Raw genomic sequence first — 25,944 nt, 5'->3', positions numbered from 1 at the left:
TGCAGGCGGCGATAGTGTTCAAGTTCGAGGCTCGTGTGCACAATCATGGGTCCCACCGGGGGGGAGTGGTGTAACATTGATAACTGTGAGCTTGTAATGTGTGTGAATCTGCAGCAGTAATTCAAATTTGAGTACAAGATTTCGTTTAGACTGGACACCTTTCCTGCAGTAATTGTAGCGAGATGCTCTGCTCTTGTTTGTGCTAGCCACCGGAGTATTCTGGCGTCAACTGGCAATTGAACCTCACTTTTGTTTCTAGGGAGGGTTGTCGAACGTTATTTACAACTAAGAAAAGCGCATGATGAGTACTCTCCCTGAACTATATCCCATAGCCAGCTTTGAGCTATATATCTGTCTAATATTGGATCGGTACTCAGTAGGAACCCAGAGAAATCTCCTTCCATCTTTCAAGACCCAATTGTCTCCCCATTCAAAACTATAGCCTTTCAACGGTTGAGATGAATTCTGAGGCATATACTGCTTGTGTAGCGTCATCTTCGATCTTGAGTTCAAGTCGATAGTCCCTAAATTTGTGTGCAGTTGGTATTTGGAGACTGAAAATTGTACCCATGCCAAGTTTGCGTTGCCATCTGCAGTAATATCACTGCGAGTAGTATTTTCACTCGAAATGATCATTACAACCGCTTCGCGGCTGCATACTTCTAGTGTTCTAAGACGCCGCCCTGTGGTTATGTCAGTGATGTCAATCTGGCTTCCGAATATCTCAGCAATGTGTATGTTGTCATTAAAAAGTGTCGCGGAGGATTGGGCGTCGCCGCCCGCCTCGAGTGTTTGCAGACACCTTCCGTTGTTCGTATCCCAGACAGATGTTCTATTGTGAGAGACTGACACAACACGACTACCCCCGCATGCGAAAGATAGAGACTGGACCTGCTCGTTGTGTGGTTGGGTGGCAGTGGGTTCACTGGTACCGGGTGTTGCAGTTGCATTGGTTTCTGTGGTTTGTTAGGGAGTCCATGTACAGGGTGAACATACTTGCAGAAGTTGGGAAGGGGCCTTCCTACCTGTAGAACCCCCCTGACTGGCTCTAATGGATGAAATTACACTTTTTATGACATTGAGAGAGCTCGACAGTTGTCTGCCCGGAATCGAATGGAGGCTGAGCTTGCGAATGGCAATTGGAGGGGCGCATGCGGTTGATTAATCGTCAAATCCCAAAGCTTGATTGATTCGTCTGTTGAAGCCGATGCAAATAGCGCCCCTCCTCCGGCGAACGCGATTGACATCATACGGCCATGATGACCACTTGGCATACGCTTGCTTTGATTTGTGGTTACGTCCCATACGTAAATGCCGCCGCTTTCCAGGCCAGCCGCAAATTTGGTGCCATCGCATGAAATTCCGATGGTGTCGATCTCCTCAAGGAGCTGGTCGGCCGTCAAACGGAAATGTTGACATGTTGTCAGATTCTGCATTTCCACCCCTGCATCGGTGGCGAATGCAACATAAGGTCCGCCTGGTGGGAATCCTACCGATATCACAGAATAATGACAAACGGTTTTGAGACAGATACCTGTATTTGTCTCCCAAAGCTTAACAGTGTTGTCGTCCGAGGCCGAAGTAATGAGGGAACCATCTCTCGAAAAGATGACCGACGTGAGACAGGCATGGTGGCCTTTGAGGGTCTGGACGCATTGGCTGCTGTCCAGGTCCCAAAGCTGCACGACCTTCATATCCGAACCTGACGCCAGTGTGACTTCATCGCTTGAAAAAGCAACCGATTGAGGATCGCCATAAGTTGCAAGTCGTTCCACACAATGTCCAGTCCTCGTGTTCCAGAGTTCAATAAAACAGTTTGAGGCCGATGCGAGCGTGACGCCATTGGTTGAAAAGGCTACTGAGTCAGCTGGTCCGCTGGTCTGGATAGTCCGCACACACTGGCCCGTTGTCGTGTCCCATAGTTTGACCGTGCTATCTTCCGACGAGGAGGCGAGTATTCTCTCATCAGGGGAGAAGGTCACTGATATGACATTATCGTCATGTCCTTCTAGGGTTTGTAGAGATGGGCTCCAGTTATCATCTACCCTTGGCTTCACGGGCCATGATGGCTGTTCAGTTCGAAATAGCCCTCTTATGATGCTGTTGGTTGGACAGAACACGAGGGCCGATAGGTAAACTTGCATTGGATCAGTTTCAATTGGCACCCTGAAGTATCGGATGAAGCGAGCAGCGTCTCGAACAAGGTAAACTCCTTCCGGGGGTTCTGTCGAGGCCTATGAACAGTCAGTGAAACTTCATAGTAGCTTGATATCTGTAAGCCCGCATCGATAATTCGTTGAAGGGTTGACATGGATCTTATTCCTTCAGAAATCATCCGTAACAGGCTCAAAGCCTCTAACCAGTGAAGGAAATGCTGTATGATGAAAGTATAGACTTGATCAAACGTCTCTGATCTTATATCATTATCCATTTGGTGCAAATGATCAGCCCAATACACACATGCATACCGGATAGGCGCCAGTGGATCAAGGGCCGGGGTACAGATCTGATCCAGTGCGATCCCATGTTTGTCGATTCCATACATATTGCGTCGCAAGGTGATAGACATGGATTGTAGGAGCTTTGATGTGACCAGACCATGTGTTTGAGCAACTCCTGGCGACATGATTCTGTCGGCCTGCCTGACCAGGAATTCCTTTGCCGACTGGTGGACGAAATAGATCACACCTTCCCGTATGGTTAAGGACGAGCCGCACTCCGCCACGATCTCTTCCAAGAATTGGACTTGATCAATGAGAAATGCCAGTTCTACCATGCCCAGCGGACGAGACACGACTGACATGACAGCCACAACCTCTGTACAATCGTCTGCATCTAGCGATTCGAGAATGCGTGTCAAGATCTGGTCGTACAATGAGTCTAATCCTTGAAGGAATGCGTGAAGCTTCCTTTGAATATGTCTTTTAGCAACGCGATTGTCAGATAGCTGCTCATATACCAAAGCAACCCATAGGAAGGTGTTATCCGCTTTGGTACAAAGATAGTTGCGGACGTTGATTTTCATTTCGTCGTCGAACTCTTTCAAAATGGCCAATTCGTCCACCTTGTGATATATATAGTGCTCCACAGCTGCTGAGATAGCACCCTCGTTCATTTCCAAAGACAAATAGATCTTTGTGTCATTCGAAGCGGGAGCCAAAGCCCTCTCGATCCTCGAATCAGGGCGACTTGAGGCGATGATTTTCACGTGTGCCGTCAAGTCAATAATGAAGCTTATGAGCTGATCAAGACCCGAATTGCATTCGTCGAGAGCGTCGATGACTAGGATGACATCTTGCAGGGATGGATGACTGACGGCTGACAAGATCATCTTGCATAATACATCCCAGGTGTTCACGTCGTCGAAAATTCCCGCTCCCGCCTGGTCATACTTGTTCCGGAGTGAATCGAGAAGGACCGGGCTCTGATCGATCATCAGATATAGCAAACTGCGTAGCACCGAAGTCGCTGAACTCAGTCTCGCATCGGTTGCCTGGCAGAAGAAGAAGAAAGTCGACTTGTATCCCATGGCAAGTAACTCGTCGATCACCCCGCACAAAAGCATGGTCTTGCCTTTTCCGGGACCGCCCTTGATCCACAATAGGCGTCTCTCGGCTCGCCATTGACAAAAGTCATCGTGTTCGAGGATCCAGCGGTATGAGTCTCTCAGAAGATGACCCTTAGTGCGCTCAATCCGTGTCTTGTCATCGCGGGGATCGGTGACTCGTAAGTCGGCAAGGAAGGTGTCTTTCTCCTTACTGACTACGTGCTATGTCAGTGCAGTCACCCTCCCTCGTTATCGACATGAGCTATGAGGGCAAGAGACATTTTTGTAAACGTTTGAAGAATTGGACGCTACATTGTGTTCCTCACAAGAGGGGCAGCCATAATCCGATTCGCGGGCATACAAACAGAGGCAGATGTGAAGAAAGAAATGTAGACAGCGCCAAGTAGTAGATATTGGTAAAGGTGCAACATACGGAATGGGCTTCATACCAAAGGTAATGCTATTTGCATTGTACTGAGTACCTAAACCCGAATTATTGTTCTGATTCCCTGCTCCAAGATTGTTGTGCTGGGTCCCTCCACCCGAATTGGTGAAATCTGCATGAACCCTCGCTATGCTGTCGTCCTGCCTATCGGCGTTCGTGGACCGGCGCCGACGCTTTTGTCCAGCATGCTGGCTTGACATAGTGCTATAGTGTCTGGCAAACGCCAATAGTTCGCCGAGCATACAAGAGGTACTGGACTAAGGCCAGCCTTCTGCCTGATCGCCCTATTGTCGGATGACCTTGTTTCAGAAGCTAGCCAGGGATGGTCGTCACATTCTCTGTATATTGCACTGGTGTCATAGGCTCTGAGAACTTCCTAAATAGACAGAAAAATGCCCCGGAATCGTGTGTCGAGGTAGAAGCAGGTGGGTGGGTGACTGGATGATGGTAGACGGATAAAGGAACTCAAATGAGGGGCTGGATTTGCATGATAGGTGACGTCGATAAGTCAGCATATGGGGCCTGAACTGCTGCCCACGAATCAATGTTTTTCTTGGCATCCCTTGATGCCTCCTGCACCCTGACCCGACTAACCCCTGCTTGTGCGGTCGGTGATTCGACCACACCGGAGCGTGTCGCCGTCGTTGCTAATAACATCACTACTTCTACTACAATCTTCAACAGAGGTGATTTACTATACAGGAAATATACCAGCACAAACATGGAACCATTAGGTGGTCTTCTATGTATCTTTGTTTCATCTAGGCTTTTCACTTCACAGAATCATCTTGCTATTAGGTCACGGTCCCATCAACTCATTTCTGATCTGATCTATAGTCAAAATATAGTTCTTAAACGATCAAATCCATGTAACAATTGGTTTCGCGTTCAAAAACCTAGTAGGAGGGAAAAAACCATGTTGGCTGAGACCAGAACAGGGTTGATAAAAATCCTCAACTCAGAGCGAAACATCGACTCAACTCATACCCTCAACCATATCATCATATCTCCCGAAGAATTCAGCTTAAAGGTTAATTGAACTAATCTTGGCGTTGTTCTCATTGAAGACATGCAGTGTCTTCGCAACAACGGTGCTACCAAGGTGGATGCCAGTAGACGAGGCAATACCAGCAGGGACGTCAGCCGCATTGAGGGCGAGGCGAGATCAATGACGCCAGAAACTATGCCCGTGGCAAAGTCAAAGACGGCATTCTGCGCCGCGCCCAGGGGGTTCGCGCCGCCATCGAAGTGGGTAGCGACGACGGGGCCGTTAGCGCGGACGTTGGTGAACTTGACGAAGTTGGCCGTGATGCTCTCGTGGCTGCCGGGCAGCGGGTTGATGGTGTAGTTGATGATGATGATGCCGAGGACCCGGGCAGCGGCGTTGACGATGTGGATCTTGAACTTGGAGTTCATGGCGCGCTTGCTCAGGCCGGTGGAGGGGGCCTCGAGGTCGGTGGTCAGGACGAGGTCCCTGGTCTCGACGGCCTCGGCTCCTCGAAGTTATCCCGAGGGATGAAGGCAGCAGCGTCCCGGGGTACTTCTTGGTTGGCCACGGAGACCTCAGCGATGGGCATGGGGGAGGCGGCCACAGAAGAGATGGCGGCGAGGCCCATGAGGAGAGTAGATATTGAGAACTTCATTTTGGATAAAGAGTGTGGTGAAGAGGAGTCTTCGTGAAGAATGTGGTTTGTAAAAGGGTGGTAGCGAACGTTGTTGTTTAGACTGTTGATGGTGATGAGGAAATAAAAGAGATAAAGAGCACGACGTAGACAGCGGCTTATATACTTCTAATGGGCCTTGGGTTCTGACAGGATCCTGCAAAGACATTTACTGCCCGTGGTCTGACATGATTTCTGCTCGGCAATTGGAGAAAACCCTTGCGTTTCCATCCACCATGTCCAAATCATTGCCCACTTCACCTAAACCTACATGGAGCTTATCGGCACCGCCGTGTCAAGAGATGGCATATGGGATATGGCCTGTCGTCTTCTGAGACAGTCTAAGGAGCGAGAAGGCCTAGGATACCACCCACGTTGTCGACGAAGCCGGAACAACGCACAAGGCTACCCCTTGACTTCCCGGTTATTTGCAGGACTGCAACAATTGTGTTCTTGGGAAATATGTGATGCGTGTTAGTACAATTATTGTTCTCGGGAAGTCATGTTGAAATGTAGATAACTCATGACTATTTCCCTTGAGTTTATGTTTGAGACAGATTTCTTACATACCACGCTTTGCTGATAAGCAGGTTCTGATCATGAGTTTTACTATCCGGGCGAATATTCTTGACTATCCGGGGGCGTAGTGAGCAAGCACGATGATAATGACGACGACGACGACGATGACAATGGCCACAACAACGATAACAACAATAACGATTGGGGTGGGTACAGGAACAACAGCGATAATAGAGACAACAGGGATCACTGAGATCATTGGGATAAGGAAGAAAATGAGTGTGTCAAAATAAAATAAAATGCCAGATTCAATGAGAGTAGTTCTCTGCCTAATTGCTTAGAAGAATATGCTCGGATAGCAAAATTCATTAATTCAGTTGTTGCCTTACAAACATCAGCTGCTGCTATGCTTCTTTTGGACTTGCTACTTGGCTATGAAGTTCGGCCTTACCGTCGGTGATGCTCCCCGATGCCAAGGAAGACGTTCAATTGGCTCCACACCTTTCTACTTCTAGAAGCTGTCTAAAAGCACAGCCAGGAGCATCTTCGCAATGTCATGATTCCAAAGCGTCACTCAAATAAGGTTGTATCCGGCCTGGCAAAGCTTGTCAGACTTCAATCTGAACCCGAAGCCGAGGTATGCCTTCGTCACGGACCATCTCTGGGTTTTGGAATAGGGGTCTGGGCCACGCAGTCGGTATTCGAAATCGGCATAGTTGGGCAGAAAGTAATCGCGATGTATAGCAGGGCCTTTATCAGATTTTCTGCTTCAGCCCAGTTGACTCATATGTAAGGCCTTACAGTGATCTGAAGGAATCAGACCCCGGATTGGCGTTGGTGTAAACCAGATGGACTCGAAGAGCTGGGTCCCCTACGCGCCCCAAACTCAACGCTACCCAAGACGTCGGCCCGAACGAGCAGATCAGATCTAAGTGAATGTTGTTCGTCTCAAGTCAGTTGACACAGTTGATGAGAACTAGACATCTTCTTTCAGCTAGACTTGCGAACAGCTTATTGTCAGGGCTGAGGTTCTTCATGACAGCATCCTCAAACCAGTCCGATCCGGTCAGCTGTTATTTTCGCAGAAAACCTGACAGCTTCTAGAAGTCGGGAGAGCCGCATCGCGCATGGGGATACCAGGCATCGCCGCTCTACACAGAAGGCAGTTGACACAATATCTAACAACCTTATATTGTTCAGGCTGATTAGCCGCGAGCCGCCCTTTCTGACTCTTGTGGTGACCTACTGCATTTGTTCAAGACGAAAGACTCCGCGAGCAGTAAGCATGTCTACCTTCTCGAACTACTTAGAGATGCGTCCCAGCCTGCGTTGAAGAGTCAGCACCATACCATCTTGGGTCATGCATCAGAGGGATCCCAGTCTCGCCCCTCACTCGACGGGTCGTGGCAGACAAGTCTTAATTAAGGCGTAGCATACCAGATAGACAGCGCGAAAGTCAGCAATAAAAGGGTTGGAATCGCACTGGGCTCTGGTCATCTCCCTCCTTCCAAGTTATTCGTCTTCTTTTGGGAAATCTATCCGGCCTTTTACGGTCCTTGGAAGCGACCAATGTTCGCGAGCAGGTGGGAGCCTTGAATGATTTCAGAAGTGTCGCATTATCGGTCATAGTGATCGGGGATCGCCAGGATGCAGGTGCTCAATTTTGGCTACTAAATTAGAATCACGGGTTGATGTTAGGTACCTCCAGCAGTAAATCGCCACAAGAGTTACATAAACCCCATCCAGCAAACGACGGAAGCATTACAAGCCTCGTAATTTAAGCTGTCTGTAGGCCGTCGACAATCAGTTGGAGGCCGATGAAAGGATGCTTTGGATCGACTGCCTCAAGGATTCGAAGCATAATTATTGGGCAAACCTTAATCGCTAAGTATAACTTGCCTCCGACTTTGTATTTCTGACATAATCTTGTTGCTGATGAGTTTGCCACTCCAACACTGTCACCACCTACAGAATCATAGCTATGAATGAGACTTGCACCTATTCCATGAAATCGCCTTCGATTCTCGCGCTGGGTCTAGTTTGAAACTTCGCCTTCGTGGTTACTGCAACCTTCTGCAGCTCATCCAAATCCAAGGTTGGCATTCCTTCATTGTGCGAGGAGTCAACTTTGTTGTAGAAAAGTATTGGTAGAATTGAGGTCTTCCAAACTGGTATTGCCGGATCAATCCAGCTTTGCGCAACAGCGACGGTCAGCAGGATGGCTGTTGCAAAGACCAGAGTGATAGGTAGCAGAACCCATTGCCAGTCGAATCTCGTACACACTGTTGTTCCAAGCACACTACCGATAACCGCCTCTTTATAGCCCGTCAAAGAGAACGTCTCATTGCTGGTACCCGTGATTCTGAACTGAGTAGTAATGGCCGCAGCAAGTTGCTCGAACGAATCACTGACGGAGTCAAAGGTTGCTGTGAGATTATGGTACAGAGGTGCAAGCCACCACTGGGTTTGACAGATGGGCACGCCTCCAGCCGAGCTGGGGAACCAGCAATAGCCCTGCAAGAGATCGGTTGCCAGAAAGTTTCGAAGTGCAAGTGCGTACGTCCCCCCAACCTTGTAGAGACACGTTTCCGGGACTTGGTAATCGGAGCCGTTGATGTTGAAGCTAGTCATATCCGCATGGGGTACCTGGGAGATATTGTTGAGGTCGTACTCGACACCCTCCACGAAGCAGGGAATCTGGAGCCCCGTGAAATTACCATAGGTGGTTGCCATACTACCATCCGGGGATTTATCCTTGTCGTTGAGATTAGAGCGCGCCTCCACCATATTTTGAACTGCAGGCTCTGTTGATACGATGCGCTCGACCAGCGTTCCCCTCGTCACCTCAGCGTGGTAGCTCCTCAGACACGGATAGAGGACACATGACACAGCCATGACATCGACCTCGTCTTTTCGTGTTTGGTCGTTTGGCACGAGGAAGTCGCGTACAGGGCGAGGGCATAGTATGGTGCCATTTCCTGCTTTGGAGCATGGAGCCTGGGTAAAAGATAGAGTTGTCACGTTTGCAAAGGCTATTTTAGCCAAAGCCGCGAATCCTTCAGGAAAGGATTGCTCTGCCCAGTCAAGATTCGTGGTGTTGGCAGTAAACCAGATGCGGTCTATGTAGTTCAGTGACTGGTTATTCGGTAATGTGTAGTTGGTGGAGCCGAACGCGGTCGTATTTCCTGTTGAACCCTGTGCTGAGATGAAACTGGTCGTATCGAAGCACGAGCTGCACATGCCGATGGATGAATGAGTGACCCCCGTGGAGGATGATGGGAATGTGCAATTGCCCGTTTCGCAAACAGCTTGCACTCTATTATCATTGCTCGTTGGATTGACAAGCCCGTTGATCATGGCACCTTTCATATCCATGGCTACATCCCATCTCCCAGCGGAGACCCGAGGCACGGAGCCTCTACCCGCGGGAACATAGTGGGATACAGGCAGTGACGCCTTCACGCCCGGTACTACGCGCGAGCATGAAACAGTGCTCACAGCTTGTTGAGTGAATGGCCCGACCGCGACGGAGGTGACCATGACCAGCGCAGCCACGACTGTGACAATGCTCGACCGAGCAACCCAGATGATTTTGATAGACCCAAGAACGCCCCGGCTTGCATGGTCGAAACGTTGGAGATAGGACAGGGGCCTCTGCTGATCGTCGAAAAAGCGCCATTTCATCTGGCCGATGACCTCTGCGACGGCTACAAGCATTGTCGCCCGCATAAGAGTCGTAAGCAATGCGATGACGGTGTTGATGTTGATGCTGAATGGCCATTCTGCCTCGGGTGCTTCGTGATAAAGAGCCGGGATGACGATCATTGTGACCACCGAGGCTACCGCGAGAACAAGAGCCAGGGCTTCCCATCTCCAGCATAGAAGAACGCTATGTCGCTTGGGGGGATTAATGGAGTTTTCTTTTTGTGTCTCATCCGCTTGTTGGGTAGGATCTTGAGAGGGGAAATTTGTCTCCGTATTGGATTCCTCGTCGTTTTCACGAACGTCGCGATCGTGAACCGGCACGTAGTGTGCGGCGGTAGATGGTTGCATCTCTGGTTCTGATGCGATATGACTTTGAGTAGAGCAGAGAAGTACACAGAGCTTGTACGATACAAAACAGCAGAGTCCGATAAGGAGAGGTTCTTCCTTTATATATCCATTATTTACCGGGCTGTCTAAAATGTGCGGCTGAGGAACTTCTGCAAGCAAGGTGAGACAAAGCTGACGCTGCCGGGGCTGCCGTCCAACCAACGCTGATCCGTGTCTGATCTACACACAGATGAGCCATTTTGAGGAATGCTGTTCAATGTGCAAGGCATCCTGTCTTATTGGGTTTCATTAACGGTTGAAGATAGCACGGATGGACCAGGAGAAGAACAAGTACGGCGTACGTCTGACACCCCTAATCTATGGCAGAAACTTTCAGCCTCACCCGCTCAATGGTGTCGGCATGGTGTTAAATAACCTGCCCTCAATTAGTGGCCGTGAGCCCCGAAGCTTTGGTAACTCCCAGGGAACATTAGTGAACATTAAAGCATTCTTATCACCGACCAAATTTAACGCAAGATTGCGCTGTTCATTCAGCAGGCGGAGGAGATCTCGTACAGGTGCGGCATCTTTTCGCCACCTCAGATGAAGGTATAACAAAGATCGCATTTCCTTCACGTCCCAGACACGGGTGTTACTCGTAGGTGTAAGCCACGATATATTCGATGTGTAGCGAAGTACACAAAAGTCTTGCCGAACCAAGAATTTCAGGTCTGAGATCCAACACCGTCCAAGAGCCGCTGGTTTCAAGCGTTCCCGTAATATTAAAGTTTGACAAGGACCATCACTCCATGAACGATAATCATTAATAGAGGGGACGCCGGACGATTCCAGAATTAGCAGTAGATGTGTCGCAACGAAGATCCTGCGGGAAACACAAACAGTGTCCTCCTGAACAGCGGAAAACCTCCGTCATGAAACCACCAATGAAATGCCCTTAGGAAGTCTTTGGCAGGTTGTAAACAGGCTCTATCCCCTTGACTGCTAAAACACTAGTACACCTGAGGCCCATATAATCCCACACTTCTCTAAATCCTATGATATCGAATCTTGTCATTAGCTCAATAGAAAATAGTGCCGATCTCTCGGCATAACGCCTCATTCGTGACATCCCACAGACATGTATGGAGTTTCGATAGATGGGCAGTGTTATCTAGTTATTCGGGCGGTGTCCCCTATGGTCCATAGTTATACAGAGAATAATAGAAGAAATAATAAGGATAATAATGATAAACGACGACGATGACGACGACGATACTAGATGATAACGATATATATATGTTCTGGCGTCATTCGACAATCGATGGGACACAGATGTTCTAACTTCCCTTGTCACCTCACGCCTACTGTCGCAAGTACCAAAACACCATAGACCATATGTAAGAGCGCATCTAACCCGGGAAAATTGAGCTAGATGACTTGAACGTCAAGGATGGGACACATCCAAAGGTCAAGCTTAACCTCGTCTTGAGTGATACGTTGGAGGTCCCTCCGCCGCGCGTCTCCACTAAAAAAAGAAGCCGCCGTCCAATCTCCACTCCGCCTACAAACTCCGCCGGCATCCCACGTCTTACATAATCACTCCCCCGTCCGCCGCCCGGCGCCCACAGCGATGGTCCCAGGCGTCGCATCTCCCCTTCCGCGCATCGCCCAAGCGTCGTCATCCAAACCAAAAAAACCTCCGACAACACCCAATGGGAAAAGAAACCTCCTCCCAACCGCCGACCTCCCTCTCAACCATCATCCCATCTCGCACCGAACCCAGCATCATCCCAGCTTCCCCATCTCCCCAACCAAACAAATACCCGTCGAAACGCCCCTCCCGCACCAGCATCCATCTTATCATCAGCTCAACCCGGGCACCAGCACCAATCGCCACCCGCCGGCGCGTGCCCATCGCCAAAGATGGCATCCTCACGACACTGCGACTCCCTCGCCCTCCTAGCCCGCCTCCACGAAGCGACCTCCTCCAAACCGAAGCACACCTACCCTCCCATCTCAAGCATCCCGCGCACATCCCCCGCCCGCCTCGCCGCCGCCTCCTCCGAATCTTCCTCTGCCTCCGGCGAAGCGAAGTCCGTCCTCTACCTCGCCTACGGCTCCAACCTCTCCGCCGAAACATTCCTCGGCGCACGCGGCATCCGGCCCCTCTCCCAAACAAACGTCTCCGCCCCCGCGCTCTCCCTCATCTTCGACCTGCCAGGCCTGCCGTACCGCGAGCCGTGCTTCGCCAACACCACGCCGCGCAAGGTCCCGCAGCTCCCGGACCCGTCTGACCCGCCGAAACTGCCCCCCGTCCCGCCGCTGCCGCAGCCGCCGGCAGCAGCTACCGCGGATGTGGAGAAGGGAGCACCCACGAAGACGCCCCCGGACCTGGGCTGGTCCAAAGGCCTGTACGGCGTCGTGTACGAAGTCACGCCGCAAGACTACGCCACCATCGTCGCGACAGAGGGCGGCGGGTCCTCGTACCTCGACATCCTGACGCCGTGCATCCCCCTCCCGCCGCGCGTGTCGGTGCCCGAGAAGCCGCCCATCGATATCCCGAAGCCGTTCTTTGCGCATACGCTCTACTCCCCCGCGATCCCCGATGCTCCCGACGACGATAAGAACCCCAAAGATGGCGACGACGGCGACGACCCGCGCAAGAAATGGCACTACCACCTCATAACCCCCCCGCGCCGCCCGGACCCGACCTACGCGCAGCCCTCCGCGCGCTACCTCAAGCTCATCACCGACGGCGCCGCGGAGCACGAGCTGCCGGACGACTACCAGGCCTGGCTTGCCACCCTGCAGCCTTATACCGTGACGAGCTGCCGGCAGCAGCTGGCGCAGTGGCTGCTGACTGGCATCTTCTTCCCCGTGATGCTGCTCTTCTTCCAGCTGAACAAGTGGGTCGCGAACAAGGAGGGGAAAGTGCCGCTGTGGTTAGGGGTGAGTCTTAGTGTGGTGTTTAATATGTTGTGGATGGGGTATGATGCGGTGCTGAAGCCTGTGTTTGGAGATGGGGAGAGGACGGAGGAGGAGGAGAAGAAGAGGTGGAGGGGGGCACCGGCTAGCGATGTGGAAAAGATGAATTTGTTGATGCGGGATTGGTAGGTGAAGGAATTTGGGTTTGCGGTTTAGAGCGTAGAGGATACCAAATTGATCAGAATAGCTTTTTCATTGCTTGAATCCGTCTACATACATACGTCCATCCCACACCATGCCGCCCGCTGTGGTATTCAATCCAGGGATATCAATGCGCGCCTATCTTTCAAACCCAGCCCGAGAATCCTGAGCATCTCAGTCCATATATCCACACATGCCATTAACATTGTCCATCCGTCTCTCCTAGTTATCCGAGACGAGGCTCGGGATATCGTCAACGCTGTGCCGCCCTTCGAGAATGCCGTTCACGGCCGTGAACAGCGGGTAGTCCTTCTCCAGCCCCCTCGCCTTCAGGAAGCTGTTGACCTCCTTGGCGGTGCTCGTGCCCTGCAGCAGCTGGCCGTTGAGCTCCCGCCTCTCAATCTCCTGCACGCTCAGACCCTCCTCGACGGCCATCTTGGCGCACTTGAAATTACGTCCACCGCTGCACGACGTGATCAGATCCGCAACACCCGCCGACTCCTCGGTGAAGGTGCCCGTGTGCACCGTCTGCCCGAAGAACTCCTTGCCAAAGTTGACCATCTCGAGCAGACCGACGCGCATGATGGCGGCCTTTGCGTTGTCACCCCAGCCGCGGCCGTCGACAAAGCCGGCGGCGAGCGCGACGATGTTCTTGAGGGCGCCGCCGAGGGAGACGCCGGCGACGTCGGAGACCAGGCGGACGTGGAAGTAGGGACGGTGGAAGAGGGTCTTGAAGATCTGGTGGTCGAGCGGCGGGTACTCTGCGGGGACGGGGGTGAGCTTCGTCTTGGAGGTGCGGCCGCGGGCGTCCTTGTGCTGCATCTCGACGGGGGTCAACGGGGCGATGCCGTTGCCGTTGGGGTTCGGGGAGGTGGAGCGCGGGGTGGGTGCGCGGGAGTTGTCCATCGGGGGCGGGTCGTAGGCGATGGTGGTCTCTGACCACTTCTCGGCGGCGATCTCGGAGGCGATGTTTGCGCCGGAGAGGGCGCCGCAGTAGATGCCGAGGCCGTCGCCGATCCACTCGGAGAAGAGGGAGATGCCGTCGTCGGAGACGTTGACGCCCTTGATGCAGGAGACGCCGCGGGCGAAGGGGAGGATGTGGCCGCGCAGCTGCTTGCAGACGTTGCCGATAAACTGATGGGGGAGGTTGAAGACGAGGATGGTGGAGTCCTTGACGGCGTCCTGGAGGGAGGGGTTGGCGACGAGGTTGTGGGGGAGCTTGATGCCGGGCAGGTATTTGGTGTTTTCGTGGTATTTGTTGATGACGGAGGTGAGCTTCTGCGGGGAGGAGCCGACGGCGGGGTCGTGGTAGGGGGAGGAGGCGTCGAGGACGACGTCTTCTTCGTACACCCACATGTGGACGTCCTCCTCGAAGAGATCCGGGTGTGCTTTTGTGTTTTCGGCCACGATCTTGGAGATGGTCGAGCCCCTGGGAGAGGTTGGTTAGCGTCGTTTACAACTCGCAGGTGGTGGTGATGGCGATGGCGATAGCTTACCAGTTACCGGAGCCCACCACGGTGACCTTGTGCTTCTTTTCGGCGCCGAGGGAAGCCATTGTGGTGGAGGAGTAGAATCGTCGTTGGGGAAAGCTGCTTCTTGCGAGTGAAACAACGGATCGTAGGCGGAAGAGCATGAGGCAGAGCTGGAGGGAGCGTCGAGAGAGGGGGTGTGGAAGAAGTTTATCTATTATGTACTGGGTACGGTGTAAGGGAGGAGGGTCCCGGCCAGGCCCAGGTCCAGATTCGGGTAAGGTGCGGTCGGCGCGGATGGGTACGGGCAGTCCAGACAGGTGCTTTAGCTTGAGGTGGGTGCTTGGCAGCTGCTAGGGATCCGTATCGGCGGGCGGACAGGCGGGATGGGCTTGGGTGTGGTGGTCACCTCAGTCTGAGTGAGGAATGGTATGGATCGTGGGTGGACAGTGTCTTGGGTCACGGCAGTGGCAGTGGTGGCAGAAAAAAATAAAAAATAAAGCGAGACAACGACAGCATGTGTTTTTGCCCCTCTATTTGCGGTGCCGGGCAAGGCAAGCAGGGTCACCGCCCACCACCTTCCTCTCCAAGTCTCCATCCCCAATCACCTCCCCCAGTCGCATCCCTGGAGGGAAAGAAGCTGCCAGGCGAGTGTCAGCGAGTGCAACTGCAGCTGGATGTGCCGGTGCCGGGGTCTTCCTGCCCAGCGGCGCTGTTGAGGGAAGCATGACGCACCGCCAACCCGGCAGGGTCGCGGCAGAAGTCGTCACCGCTTTCTTGATTGGGGATAGTCGCTCAACGAAATACCAGGGGGTTGAGGCCGACTCACTCTTTAGGGAGGACCACCTTCCACTGTGACCGTCAGTTGCGAGTCCGGGCTGCCTCGGCCGGACTCTCCGCCTCCCCCGGACCTGGCCGAGGCAGCACGCGGAGTCGGTCCTTTCCTTTACTCGCGTGCCTGTGTTTACTCGTATCATCTGCTGTCAACACTATCAAGTTTAATCTCCATTTTATTACCTTGCCCAAGGTTCGAACTCCAAGAATCTCGGCTCATCACAAGTCAGAAGCAACCACAAGTCAACAAACTGCACTCCACCCATGTCACCAACGATGGCTCACAACTGCTGTCCTAAAAGTGGCTCCTGAGAGGGAACTGCGCGAAAACGGCCACTGATAGAAAAACAGATTCCGGTTCTCTCCTTCCAATCCAATCACCCCTGTCGCCAGATGGAGAATCACATGCCAATTGACTTCCCCCTCCCCTTCCATCCGTTTCTTCTGCATCCCGTGCCTGGCCCGCGGCCCTGGAGATCGTCGCAAGGGTTGACGCCGCCGCTTTCTCATTGGCGACACCACGAGATTGTTCGCGGCAACGGGATGCAACGGCCTCCATCAGCCGCCGTCCCGCGCCTGGAACTCCGACCGACGTTGCTCAATGGCGCTACACGTGCGACTAGGATCACGCCGTTTTTTGTCTGAAATGTCTTCCGTAGTTCGCCTCCCCCGCGCGGCGGGAATCTGCTTGGAATGGCCGCCCGGCGCCGCGTGCCGCGTGCGGTCGCTAAACTCAATTGCGCGCTTCCCGAGGCACATCTGACGCCGAAGCTCTCCTCAGCTTGTCTTGAACGGGCATGGTATTGCCGCCTTGCGCGTTCCTGGGAATTAACGGGCTGGGGCCGGTCCCCAGGTTTTCTGTGTAACTGTGGCTTTGCTTTCACATATCTTGCTTCTTCAGTGGCTTGTTGGTTGTCGTCGCAAAAGCAATTGCCAACATGCACATGCACGCTATCATTCAGACGCAACTCCTTTTGAGCTCGTCGTCGCAGAGACTCAATCTCTTCCCCATACTCCGAAAGCAGATCTCCGCGCGGGGTTGAAAATCAGAACGCATCATGGAACTCAGTCTCGATGATTCATTCAGACACGCGAAGCCTCAGCTGAGCTGCATACAGAGACTCTATGAAAACTCAACCCCCGCAAATCGTTCCTGCGGAGAAATAGAAACTCTCCCCACAATCACAAAGAAACTCTGACCGGTCTCATATTCGTTAACAAGCTTTCGGTTGTCGGATATAAACACAAAGCTCTGAGAGTTGAATATATTTGGTGGCATCTGCGTGGTGAAATCTTTCACATGAACCATGTTGGGATTCAGTTTTGATGTTTACCAGGTCTCATCCCCCACGAAGCTGCAGCAGGCGGCTGTTCCACACTCTCATGCTTCCGTGACCATAACGAACGAATCTCCAATTTGATGCTCCTCTGTATTTATTTGGGCGTAATAGCCTCTTTACGCCCAACCGCAATCTCCTTGCATTTCGAAGATCACACCCACTAGCACCCCAAAGTCTCATTCAGAACCCTTAGCATGACTTCCTGGCCCAGGGCCGTGGGATGCGCCAACGACACCTCGCTGTATAACCTACCAGCAGTGTCATTACTGACTTAGGCGTGAGCTAGAAAAGACTCAAGGTGAAGGCATCCAGGCCGCTGCAGGCGAGGTTCTGGAAGGTCCAGATGCTGTGGCCGTAGGCGAACAGCCAAGCGTAGCTGCCCATGTCCTGGCCGCAGTCGGACGGAGTGCTAAGCAAGAAGAAGAGCATCGTGAGATGCACTTGATTGCTTGATTCACGCTTTAGAATATCAAAGGACAACCACAATGTTGCATAAAGCCCTCTGGTAAGTTACGTTAAAGATGCCATGAGAGAAGTTCCCAATCCTTCGAATTAAAGTTAACATTATGCAATTGAAGCGAAGATGGTAGATTCAAGACAAAGACAGGGCAACGCTTCACAGTATTACTATGAGCCTGACCCTCAAATCCCGTGGTTACACAATTCACCAAGTATAGATCCAAAGAACTGTCCCGATTTATGACCATGAAAATACCACAGCTCCGTTGACCGAAGAGGACCGGCACCTGAACCTGCAATATCAATATCGGCTTTAGAGGTTGACCTTCATCACGTTATGGCGATTGCCGCCAGCAGGCACAACGTTGGCCGGCAATCCAGGCTTAGCTGGGTAATGGAACACGCACCAGCCCTGGATCGGAAGGAAAAAGAGAAAACGTCAGTCAAGTTGTTCACCAATCCGCTAGCAATGCGGGGAAAAGAAAAAAACAACGGTACTTACGTTGGGCTGCCATCCAACTCCCAGGCAGTTCGATTCCTTGTTGCACTTGTACGCCAAGCATTCGTTGATCGTAGCGTATGCGTTCGATTTCTGCAATGCCGTCCGTTGGGCAAAGGCATTGCATCTGAGTTCATACGGCACCCCGTCGATGGCGAATCTCTTGCATCCGGGCTTGCAATTGGCGAAGGTACTGATGCTTTCGCAGTCTGAATCGCCAGACTGAAGGAACGTGTTCGAGCCTGAGCCAGAGCTGGAGCCCGAGCCCGTGCCTGAACCCGAGCCCGTGCCGGATCCAGTACCGGACCCAGAACCTGATCCCGAGCCAGTGCCCGATCCGGAGCCAGAGCCGGACCCGGACCTCACCTGGTCTTCGAGGTCCTTCACCTGCTTCTGCAAGCCGTCCACCTGAGACTCACACTGCTGACTCTGCTGGTTCTTCTCCTCCTCGCACATCTCCCGGTCATGCTCCAGCCCAGCCTTGTCCGCATTGCACTGGTCCCTAGCCGCCGTCACCTGCCGGCTCTTGTCCGCCTCGCACTGCGCCTTCTCCTCCTTACAGCGGTCCTCCGCCTGCCTCAGCGCGCTCTGGTGGGCCGCCTTCTGCCCCTGCACCTCCATCTCGCACTGGTTCGTCATCTCCCGGCGGATGGCGTCCTTCTCATTGTTGCACTGCGCGATGGCGGCCGGGTCCGCTAGAGACGGGTCGTCGGTGGGCGTCTCCTCGGTCTTGGCCATGAGGATGAAATTCTCGCCGGGCCTGGGCCCGAACGAGCTGCCCTCTCTGGTCACGTAGCATAGCCCGTTCCTACCGGCCCAGCTCGCCGCGACGCAGGTCGGGTCCTGCGCGCAGAGCTGGGCGCAGTCGCGCGGGCTGGCAGTGTTCTGGCCAGAGCTCTCATACGGGGAGGCGTATTTGCCGCAGGCGTAGGTGAAGACGGTGCCGTCGACGGTACCCTTGCCCTCGATAGCTTGAGTCGGGCAGCAGGTGGAGAGGGCGGCGGCTCTGTTGGCGTTGGAGGAGGAGAGGCAGTTCCCCTTGCTGCCGGTGAGGGGAGCTTGCTGGGCCCAAACAGCTACAGCACTGGCGGTGAGGAGATAGATTGGGCGTAAGAGCATGATGGCTGTAAGAGGGATACAATGGAGTGAAACGTTAGAGATGTGGTGATGCTAAGGAAAATATTCTTCATCTACTTCTGAAGCTGGCGGCTTTATATTTATGGCATTGGAGGTTGGCTCCATCTGTTCTGTGACAGCATAGACACTGTTGACTATGTCAAGTGTGTAGCCAGTAGGTTTTCAACACAACCAAGTCTTTTCCCGAAACTGGATCTATGACAGATCATAGTCCGTTGGCCATTCTCCAAGGTCCCGAGACGACGAAGGCTATTCCTCCAGAATTTGTTACTGTAGGACCAAAACAGCCCGTTTGCAAGAATCAAGTTTCTGCTTTCAGCGACCCCGCTTCTCACGACGAAGTCTCAAACCTTCTGTTGTCGTGGGCTCTCCGGCTCAGACATTCTCAGATGTTATCGAGATCATCTTGTCGATCTCGGATCTCGCCGGAGCGGGGTAACGTGGCGGCGATGGTCGTCGGGAGCTGGCGCAAAATGGGCGAGGGACACACGGGCCGGGTTGCTGGGCCGTCCCGTCCCTTTCACCACTTCTCGGCTCGCCAAGCGCCCGCTGGGCTTGATCTGCGAGGCTGAACTGCCGAGCCGTTCTGGCATCGCTGATCAGCCACTGACCTTGGGAAGCTTGCCGAATGTTATCAACAGATCCGGTCAGCGAAGCTATCTCGCATCGACATCAACTGATTGCGTCGGATGATCTCCGTTGAAAGAGCGTTAGACATTGCATCTGGAGGTGATGTTTTCAGGTCCTAGTGAGTATTTCCAAAAGCTTCACACTCTTAAGGCCGAAACAAGTGGCTGCTACTCCAAACCAGGCACAAACTGTCTACGAGACGCTCGCATGTGACTCTGATGCATATCAACGCCCAAACTCATTTCCCGTTGGCCTGGTGAGACAGTTGTAGGTGTGGAGGCTACCAAGATCTCCCCATGTCTCGGGTCGTATGGAATGTTGTGCGGAGTACATTCCGAGGCATATTAGCAAATTGGAAGCGGGGATGGGATCCGTTTTCAGCCGCGACGTTGAGATGGGGGCTAACGCCGCTGAGCGATCTTGTCTCGGGACTCGGGAGGTTGAACACGCACGACACTAGCCAGGGGATTGGGGAAAGGCGCTTGCACATTCCCATCCAACCCAAGAACGCTTTCAGCGAACCGCAATCTGAGAATTGAGTAACTGGTAATTCGAAGTCGTACAGTTCTTGACTGAGACAGATTGATTCCAAGTACGTGTAGTTGGGAGCCCGAGGCACTAGGTTGATGTCTTGACTAGGACGCCAAGTGCTGACAGGTTACAAAGACTGAGACGCGGGGTTAAGATCAAGTTGAGATGTGTTTCAAACTCTGAATTTGATCCTTCATGCAAAATTCAATACCGAACTTGATCTATTCCTCTTATGTCAATTCAACTTGAACGGACTAGGCTCCTACGGTCACTGAACGAAATCCACCCTGTCCCCATTCTATTGACAAACTTGGGGGAGAACGTCCATGTTGATTTCGCGGTTGATGAAGCTACGTCATTTTTCGGTTGGAGTTGTTGATCTCTCACCTTCAACCTTCCTAGACTTCCGTTTCCGAGTGTGGACTGAAACCAGATGACCTGGATAGTACAGGCAAACGTTCTGCTTACCCTGGAGCCAATATCGAGGGCAACGCTACCAGGTGCAGCACAACTTCGAAGACGCGTATAAGACTCGACGAGCCATCAACTCCATGATCGAACATGTCCACCATCAACCACTCAATCACTTCTTCCATCGAGCCCTACTTCCAACATGATTACTCTCCGGGCGAGTCTGGTCGCCCTCTTGGCAACCCATGCAACAGCAGCCGCCCAGATTCCCCTCGGCTCTTCCCGCCACACCAAATACACCCTCGACGCAATCAAGCCCCTTTTCAACCCCAATACCGGCCTGACCAAGTGTTGCCCCGAGGGAACGCTCTTCGACGGGAAAAACTGCATCCTCGGCGTCCCCAAGTGCCCGTCCGAGACGACATTCAAGGACGGCCGCTGCACCTCCACCGTCAAGCCAGCATGCAGCGAGGGCTCTGAGCTGGAGGGCAACGTTTGCGTCACCATCGCGAAAGCCTCCTGCCCTCCCCCGCTGCAGTTCAGAGGCAAGGCCTGCGTCTACGATGAGCCCCCCAAGTGTCCTTCCGGCTTTGATCTGGACGGTCAGGTCTGCGTGTCTACCAAGAAGCCTTTTTGCGGCGACGGAGACCGGTTCAACGGCAAGGGCTGCGTCAACATAATCGGCCCGTCGTGCCCCGAGGGTTCCAGCCATACCAATGGTGCCTGCGTCAACATCCACCCCCCGAGTTGCTCTGGAAAGAGCCAATACGACAAGACACTCAAGGCCTGCGTCCATCATCAGTCCCCAGAATGCCCTCCCGGTAGCACACTCAAGGGAAGCAACTGTGTGGCTGACGGCCCCCAGTGTCCAGAGGACACCAACTTTGACGCAAAGACGCAGACATGTGTCCTGAGGACTCCTCCTCAGTGCCCTCCTGGCTACAAGCTGGAGGGCGAGCGGTGCACTTCCACAGATGAACCATCGTGCAGCCCCGGCACGGAGCTTGTGGTTGACCACAAGGCCCGCACAGCCCGTTGTTGCGCCCCCGGAATGAAGCTGGAGGGAGACGTATGCTACCGTAAGGTCCCTCACGACGGCGAGTGTCCGCCGAACACCACGCCGATCGGGGACCGCTGCCAGTTCACCACGCCGCCGCCGCCCATCTGCCCGCCTGGCACCAAGCTTATCCGCGACCAGTGCGAGTTGATCGACCCTCCCGACTGCCCGCCTGGCTACACCCGTGATGGAGTTATCTGCTCGGCTCTAGAGAAACCTGTCTGCCCTGGAGACTCCACCCTGACAAACGGCCAGTGCATTGCCACGTCAAAAGTCCAATGTCCTACGGGTTCGATCCTCCAAGGCCAGGTCTGCATCGTCGGCCCGCCAGCCTGTTCTTCTGGCAACTGGAACGGTGCCCATTGCGTCGTCGGCCGGCCCAGGTGTATGGACGGCGGGTACTACGTCGACGACGACTGCCTCAAGCCTGAGATCCCGAGCTGTATTGACAAGACAGTCTTTGCCGATGGCCGCTGTATCTCGACGGAGTCTCCCCAATGCTCTAAGGGACAGCTAAGCAACGGTACCTGCGTCGATTCCGCCATACCAACATGCCCTCAAGGCTCGATTCTCGACGGCGGCTCGTGCTTGAAGGGCCCCCCCACCTGTCCCCCGGGCCAGATTCTCCAAAACAATGTCTGCAATCACATCGAGGACCCCGAGTGCGCTCCCGGTTACGACTTCATCGGTGGCCAATGCAAGAGCGTCGACGAGGAGACCTGCCCTCCAGGCTACGTTCATAAGAACGGAGACTGTGTCAACGATGAAAAGCCCAAGTGCACCGGCAACACACACTTTAACGGCACCGCCTGTGTCGGCAACGACCCCGGCTGTCCGCCCAGAGCCACCTTCGTCGGAGGAAAATGCAGATTGGCAGAGGAGCCGGCGTGTCCTCCTGGGTTCCATTTCGACTCGAAGCATTGCGTGGCGAACGAGAAGCCCGTTTGTGCGCCTGGCACGGCTTGGGATGAGGCCTCCGGCCAATGCATCGGCGACGAGAAGCCCAAGTGCCCACCGGGCCAGAAGTTCAACGGCGGGCAGTGTGCTCTGGAGACGGGAGACTGCATGGAGTTCGAGTACTGTCCTCCGGGGAACAACATGTTGCTCATGAGCACGATTTGATCATCGACAATGATCTATTCAACTCAGAAGTTGCTCAGGATATGATGGGATCCTAGAACAAATGACACGGGTTGTGACCCTGAGATGTTGACGCTCATGTGCCTTCCAACTCGTAGCTTCAATAGCTTTTAATGCAATAATTAATCACAACTTCAAAAGACGTGTCGCAGATCCACGTTGACTTCATGGTGATGGAAAAGTGATGTGGTATAAGGGATGAGGTTTGGTATCTAAGGCAAGAGGGATGCTGAAAAGGGGAAGGGCTATGCTACATGTAAATCCCAACGCCGCGCTCTTTTGAGGTAGAAGAAAAGAAAAAGGAAAATCTTCGAGGTCCTTCATGATGCTGAATCAAGCCTCAATGACAATGTCCTTGACCATGTCGATGAACCTTTGCTGGTACTCGGCGGGGTTGGCAGTGATGCTCATGGGTCCATGCCCCGCAACAACGTTGTAGGAGTCGACGAGTCCTGTCATGAGCTTCGCGCGGAACTTGTGCTTGGCCCAGAAGAAGTCGAGGACGACGACGCGGTAGATCCAGTTGCCGTCGGCGTCGACGATGCCGGTACGCCAAGGGTGTGCATCGGATTGGATCGAGGGAGGATTCTCGCGGTCGCCGTCGGTGACGTTGGGGCCGGGGTAGCGGACAAGAAAGAGAGAGTAGTCGACTGCGTTGTTGTCTGCGAGAAGCTTGGTGTCTGCGTCGAGGAGGTCGAGCAGCTCCTGTCTCTTGTCCGCCTTCATGCGGATCTTGTCGGGGAATTCATCGATGAGCCTCTCCTTCACGCTCTCGGGGGCCAGCTTTCCGCCTGCGATGTCTCGCTCGGGAAAGAAATAGTCATTCGGCTTGAGATCGTACGTCTCCCATCCCGATTTCCGGTGTTCAGTCTCCTCCATCTCCTTGCCGTAGAGGAGATTTTCCATGATGATGTGGTGCGTCGGGGCCGTGCCCAAGATGCCGCCAAGAGTTGCAAGGGAGGTGTAGGCCATGTCGGTGATGCGCACCAGCAGGCTGTGAGGGTGCTCTTTCATGTGCGCCACGTAGGCATCGAATAGATCGTGCGTGAAGAATTCGTGCTCGAATCGGCGGGGCAGCGACTTGATGAGGAACTTTCCGTCGGCTGTCGTGAAGAAGGTTGAGCCGCTGTAGCCCAGGTCGCCGACGGGGTGCAAGTCAGACTCGCGGCCCTTGCCCTTGCTGCGCTTCTCAGCTAGATGGAATGAACCCGCGTATTCTTCTTCATCCATGTGCCAAACGTTGTGTCTGAGTTCGAGGAAATCGGCGGCGCGGTAGCGGGAGAGGGGAAGGCTGAAGATGGAGAGGAAGGATGCGAGGACGCGGAAGATCTTGATGCGGAAGCTTCGTCGATTGGGATTGTCGGGGTCAGTCGAGATGGCTGCAAGGATGGAGGAGGATATTGAGGCGCTGCGGATTTGCATTTTGTCCCTTTGATCGAGTCTGAAATGTCTGCTGCTTCCAGGTGGGGTTCTGAAGGTGTGCAAGTCACGGAGAGAGATGTCAATTGAGAAGGACGACCGTCGACAGCTGAAAGGTGGGAGCTAGACAGCCTGGTCCTGACGTCATGTTCCTGGACGGAAAGAGGTGGCGCAGCCCTAGCGGCAACTACCTAAGGCACCGGGGATGAGATGACAGGTGGCAGGGACCCTTGTGCCTGCAGCACAAATCTTCCATGTTATGTACCTAAAGAGATCAAGGAGACTTTGACTGCGAATATGCTTCCCAGGCAAAACTTTGACATCATCGCGGATACTTACACATGATTGGAGCAGATTGCTGGATCGCTAGCGTATTATGTGTTGCAACACGGTCCGGCAACGAAATGGCGTCCGTTTCGGTTCGGTCTGGTCGCTGGCAAGTCGCACCTTCATGCTCCACGTCCGCACGACTACGCGAAGAACTCGGAGTCCTCTGCAACCCGGTCTTATGTGCAACATAAACACCTGCTGCAGCGACAGCCAAACCCAAAATACCAAAAACAATTGCTAACACTGCCTCAACTGAAATCGGCATTGTTATAGTGAGGTTTGACAATAGTAGGAAGTAATCGTGAACATGAATTGAATTCCACTCAAAGAGGGAATAACATACTCACTCAAAGGGCGAGCAAACATTTAAGGCGAAGGAAGACAAGATTATCTGTATCGTAGGCTAAGCGGCTGTCGAGCTTCCATTGGGCCCCGGGTGTGTGGCTTCTGATGACATGACGTAAGGTGGGGGGGACATTGCAGCTGTATGGCTAATGCGCGTTCCATCGAAAGAAGTCGGCCCATCGCCATCGCCGGTCTAGCCCATGTGCATTGCTGTCTTTTCTCTGAGGATATCCGAAATCTCCGAGTAGTGCTATATTGATCTTCGCGGGCAGCTCTTGTGGTTGCGTGTCATATGGCCTTGCGTACATTGGTATAACAGCGTAGGAATAGGTGCCTGTCCACGGTTCGTCCTGCTTTGTCAGTCGACCCTGCTTTATCGCCATGTAGGCGAACATGGTCGACACGACGGCAACGAGAAGACTAGGAACTCCGAGGATGATTGCTACAAGGACTTCCGTCGAAAGAGTCATTTTGGTGATAGTTTGAGAAGAAAGGACGATTGAATACGTAGGTATCGACCGACCTCAATCTTCTACCTAGAGAATTTGCTTGAGGATGAAGAAGCTTATGCTTTATAAACCACCACCACCTACCCACAACAAGTCGGTTCGATATGTTGTCACCGACAATTCATCTCCCAGTCTGGATTAGCCATGGTTGCAGCCACGAGATCATTGGTGCCCCCGATCTTTTGTTTCGCATCAGGCGCTGCGACTGCGCCTCGATCCAATACAGTCAGTATTCCCCCATCCTGAAGGTTAGTGCGGTTCTTGAAGGTTAAGTGCGGCGCGAGCCTCCGCAAACACTCGCCAGATTCACTAACCTATCGTCTCCCAATCAGCAGTCGAAGAATTGTGGGATAGATGTGCGTGGCAGGGACCAGGCGGCGGCTCGCTTGCTGCTGGCTGCATAATGGCCTCTAATAACCCCGTATAATTACACTGAAAAGACTGCAAGCAACATGCAGGAGGCTCGCCTCACTCTCACACCGTCCAGGTGGAATTGCGGTTTGG

General features: G+C 53.2%; 8 protein-coding genes across 8 annotated transcripts; 2 read left to right on the top strand and 6 right to left on the bottom strand.

The window, feature by feature from the left end:
* Nucleotides 1-2,355: 2,355 nt before the first annotated feature.
* On the bottom strand, nucleotides 2,356-4,192 carry CGGC5_v000372 (Vegetative incompatibility protein HET-E-1; the record flags this gene model as incomplete). Its single annotated transcript, XM_032036968.2, has 3 exons — nucleotides 2,356-2,374; nucleotides 2,469-3,762; nucleotides 3,997-4,192. The coding sequence occupies 3 exons, from the start codon at nucleotides 4,190-4,192 to the stop codon at nucleotides 2,356-2,358; spliced, it is 1,509 nt and encodes a 502-aa protein (XP_031884351.2).
* Nucleotides 4,193-5,016: 824 nt separating this feature from the next.
* CGGC5_v000371 (uncharacterized protein) lies at nucleotides 5,017-5,635 on the bottom strand (the record flags this gene model as incomplete). Its single annotated transcript, XM_032036967.1, has 3 exons — nucleotides 5,017-5,070; nucleotides 5,121-5,480; nucleotides 5,534-5,635. The coding sequence occupies 3 exons, from the start codon at nucleotides 5,633-5,635 to the stop codon at nucleotides 5,017-5,019; spliced, it is 516 nt and encodes a 171-aa protein (XP_031884350.1).
* Nucleotides 5,636-8,170: 2,535 nt separating this feature from the next.
* Nucleotides 8,171-9,997, bottom strand: CGGC5_v000370 (uncharacterized protein; the record flags this gene model as incomplete). Its single annotated transcript, XM_032036966.2, has 1 exon — nucleotides 8,171-9,997. The coding sequence occupies one exon, from the start codon at nucleotides 9,995-9,997 to the stop codon at nucleotides 8,171-8,173; it is 1,827 nt and encodes a 608-aa protein (XP_031884368.2).
* Nucleotides 9,998-12,127: 2,130 nt separating this feature from the next.
* gliK (Gamma-glutamyl cyclotransferase gliK) lies at nucleotides 12,128-13,318 on the top strand (the record flags this gene model as incomplete). The annotated part of the gene is made up of 1 exon (XM_032036964.2): nucleotides 12,128-13,318. One exon carries the CDS (start codon nucleotides 12,128-12,130, stop codon nucleotides 13,316-13,318), a length of 1,191 nt encoding a protein of 396 aa, XP_031884349.2.
* A 234-nt stretch (nucleotides 13,319-13,552) lies between these two features.
* CGGC5_v000368 (Glycerol-3-phosphate dehydrogenase) lies at nucleotides 13,553-14,885 on the bottom strand (the record flags this gene model as incomplete). The annotated part of the gene is made up of 2 exons (XM_032036963.1): nucleotides 13,553-14,759; nucleotides 14,827-14,885. 2 exons carry the CDS (start codon nucleotides 14,883-14,885, stop codon nucleotides 13,553-13,555), a joined length of 1,266 nt encoding a protein of 421 aa, XP_031884348.1.
* A 2,860-nt stretch (nucleotides 14,886-17,745) lies between these two features.
* On the bottom strand, nucleotides 17,746-19,050 carry CGGC5_v000367 (uncharacterized protein; the record flags this gene model as incomplete). Its single annotated transcript, XM_066150665.1, has 2 exons — nucleotides 17,746-17,844; nucleotides 17,935-19,050. The coding sequence occupies 2 exons, from the start codon at nucleotides 19,048-19,050 to the stop codon at nucleotides 17,746-17,748; spliced, it is 1,215 nt and encodes a 404-aa protein (XP_066009753.1).
* A 1,792-nt stretch (nucleotides 19,051-20,842) lies between these two features.
* On the top strand, nucleotides 20,843-22,819 carry CGGC5_v000366 (uncharacterized protein; the record flags this gene model as incomplete). The annotated part of the gene is made up of 1 exon (XM_032036959.1): nucleotides 20,843-22,819. The coding sequence occupies one exon, from the start codon at nucleotides 20,843-20,845 to the stop codon at nucleotides 22,817-22,819; it is 1,977 nt and encodes a 658-aa protein (XP_031884268.1).
* A 351-nt stretch (nucleotides 22,820-23,170) lies between these two features.
* On the bottom strand, nucleotides 23,171-24,259 carry CGGC5_v000365 (putative phosphatidylinositol phosphate kinase; the record flags this gene model as incomplete). Its single annotated transcript, XM_032036958.1, has 1 exon — nucleotides 23,171-24,259. One exon carries the CDS (start codon nucleotides 24,257-24,259, stop codon nucleotides 23,171-23,173), a length of 1,089 nt encoding a protein of 362 aa, XP_031884269.1.
* Between the last annotated feature and the right edge of the window lie 1,685 nt (nucleotides 24,260-25,944).

The sequence above is a fragment of the Colletotrichum fructicola genome (assembly GCF_000319635.2).
Source record: "Colletotrichum fructicola Nara gc5 chromosome Unknown KSG_Nara_v1_contig01, whole genome shotgun sequence".
Taxonomy (NCBI): Eukaryota; Fungi; Ascomycota; class Sordariomycetes; order Glomerellales; family Glomerellaceae; genus Colletotrichum; species Colletotrichum fructicola.
This window is presented reverse-complemented; position numbering and strand designations above follow the sequence as displayed.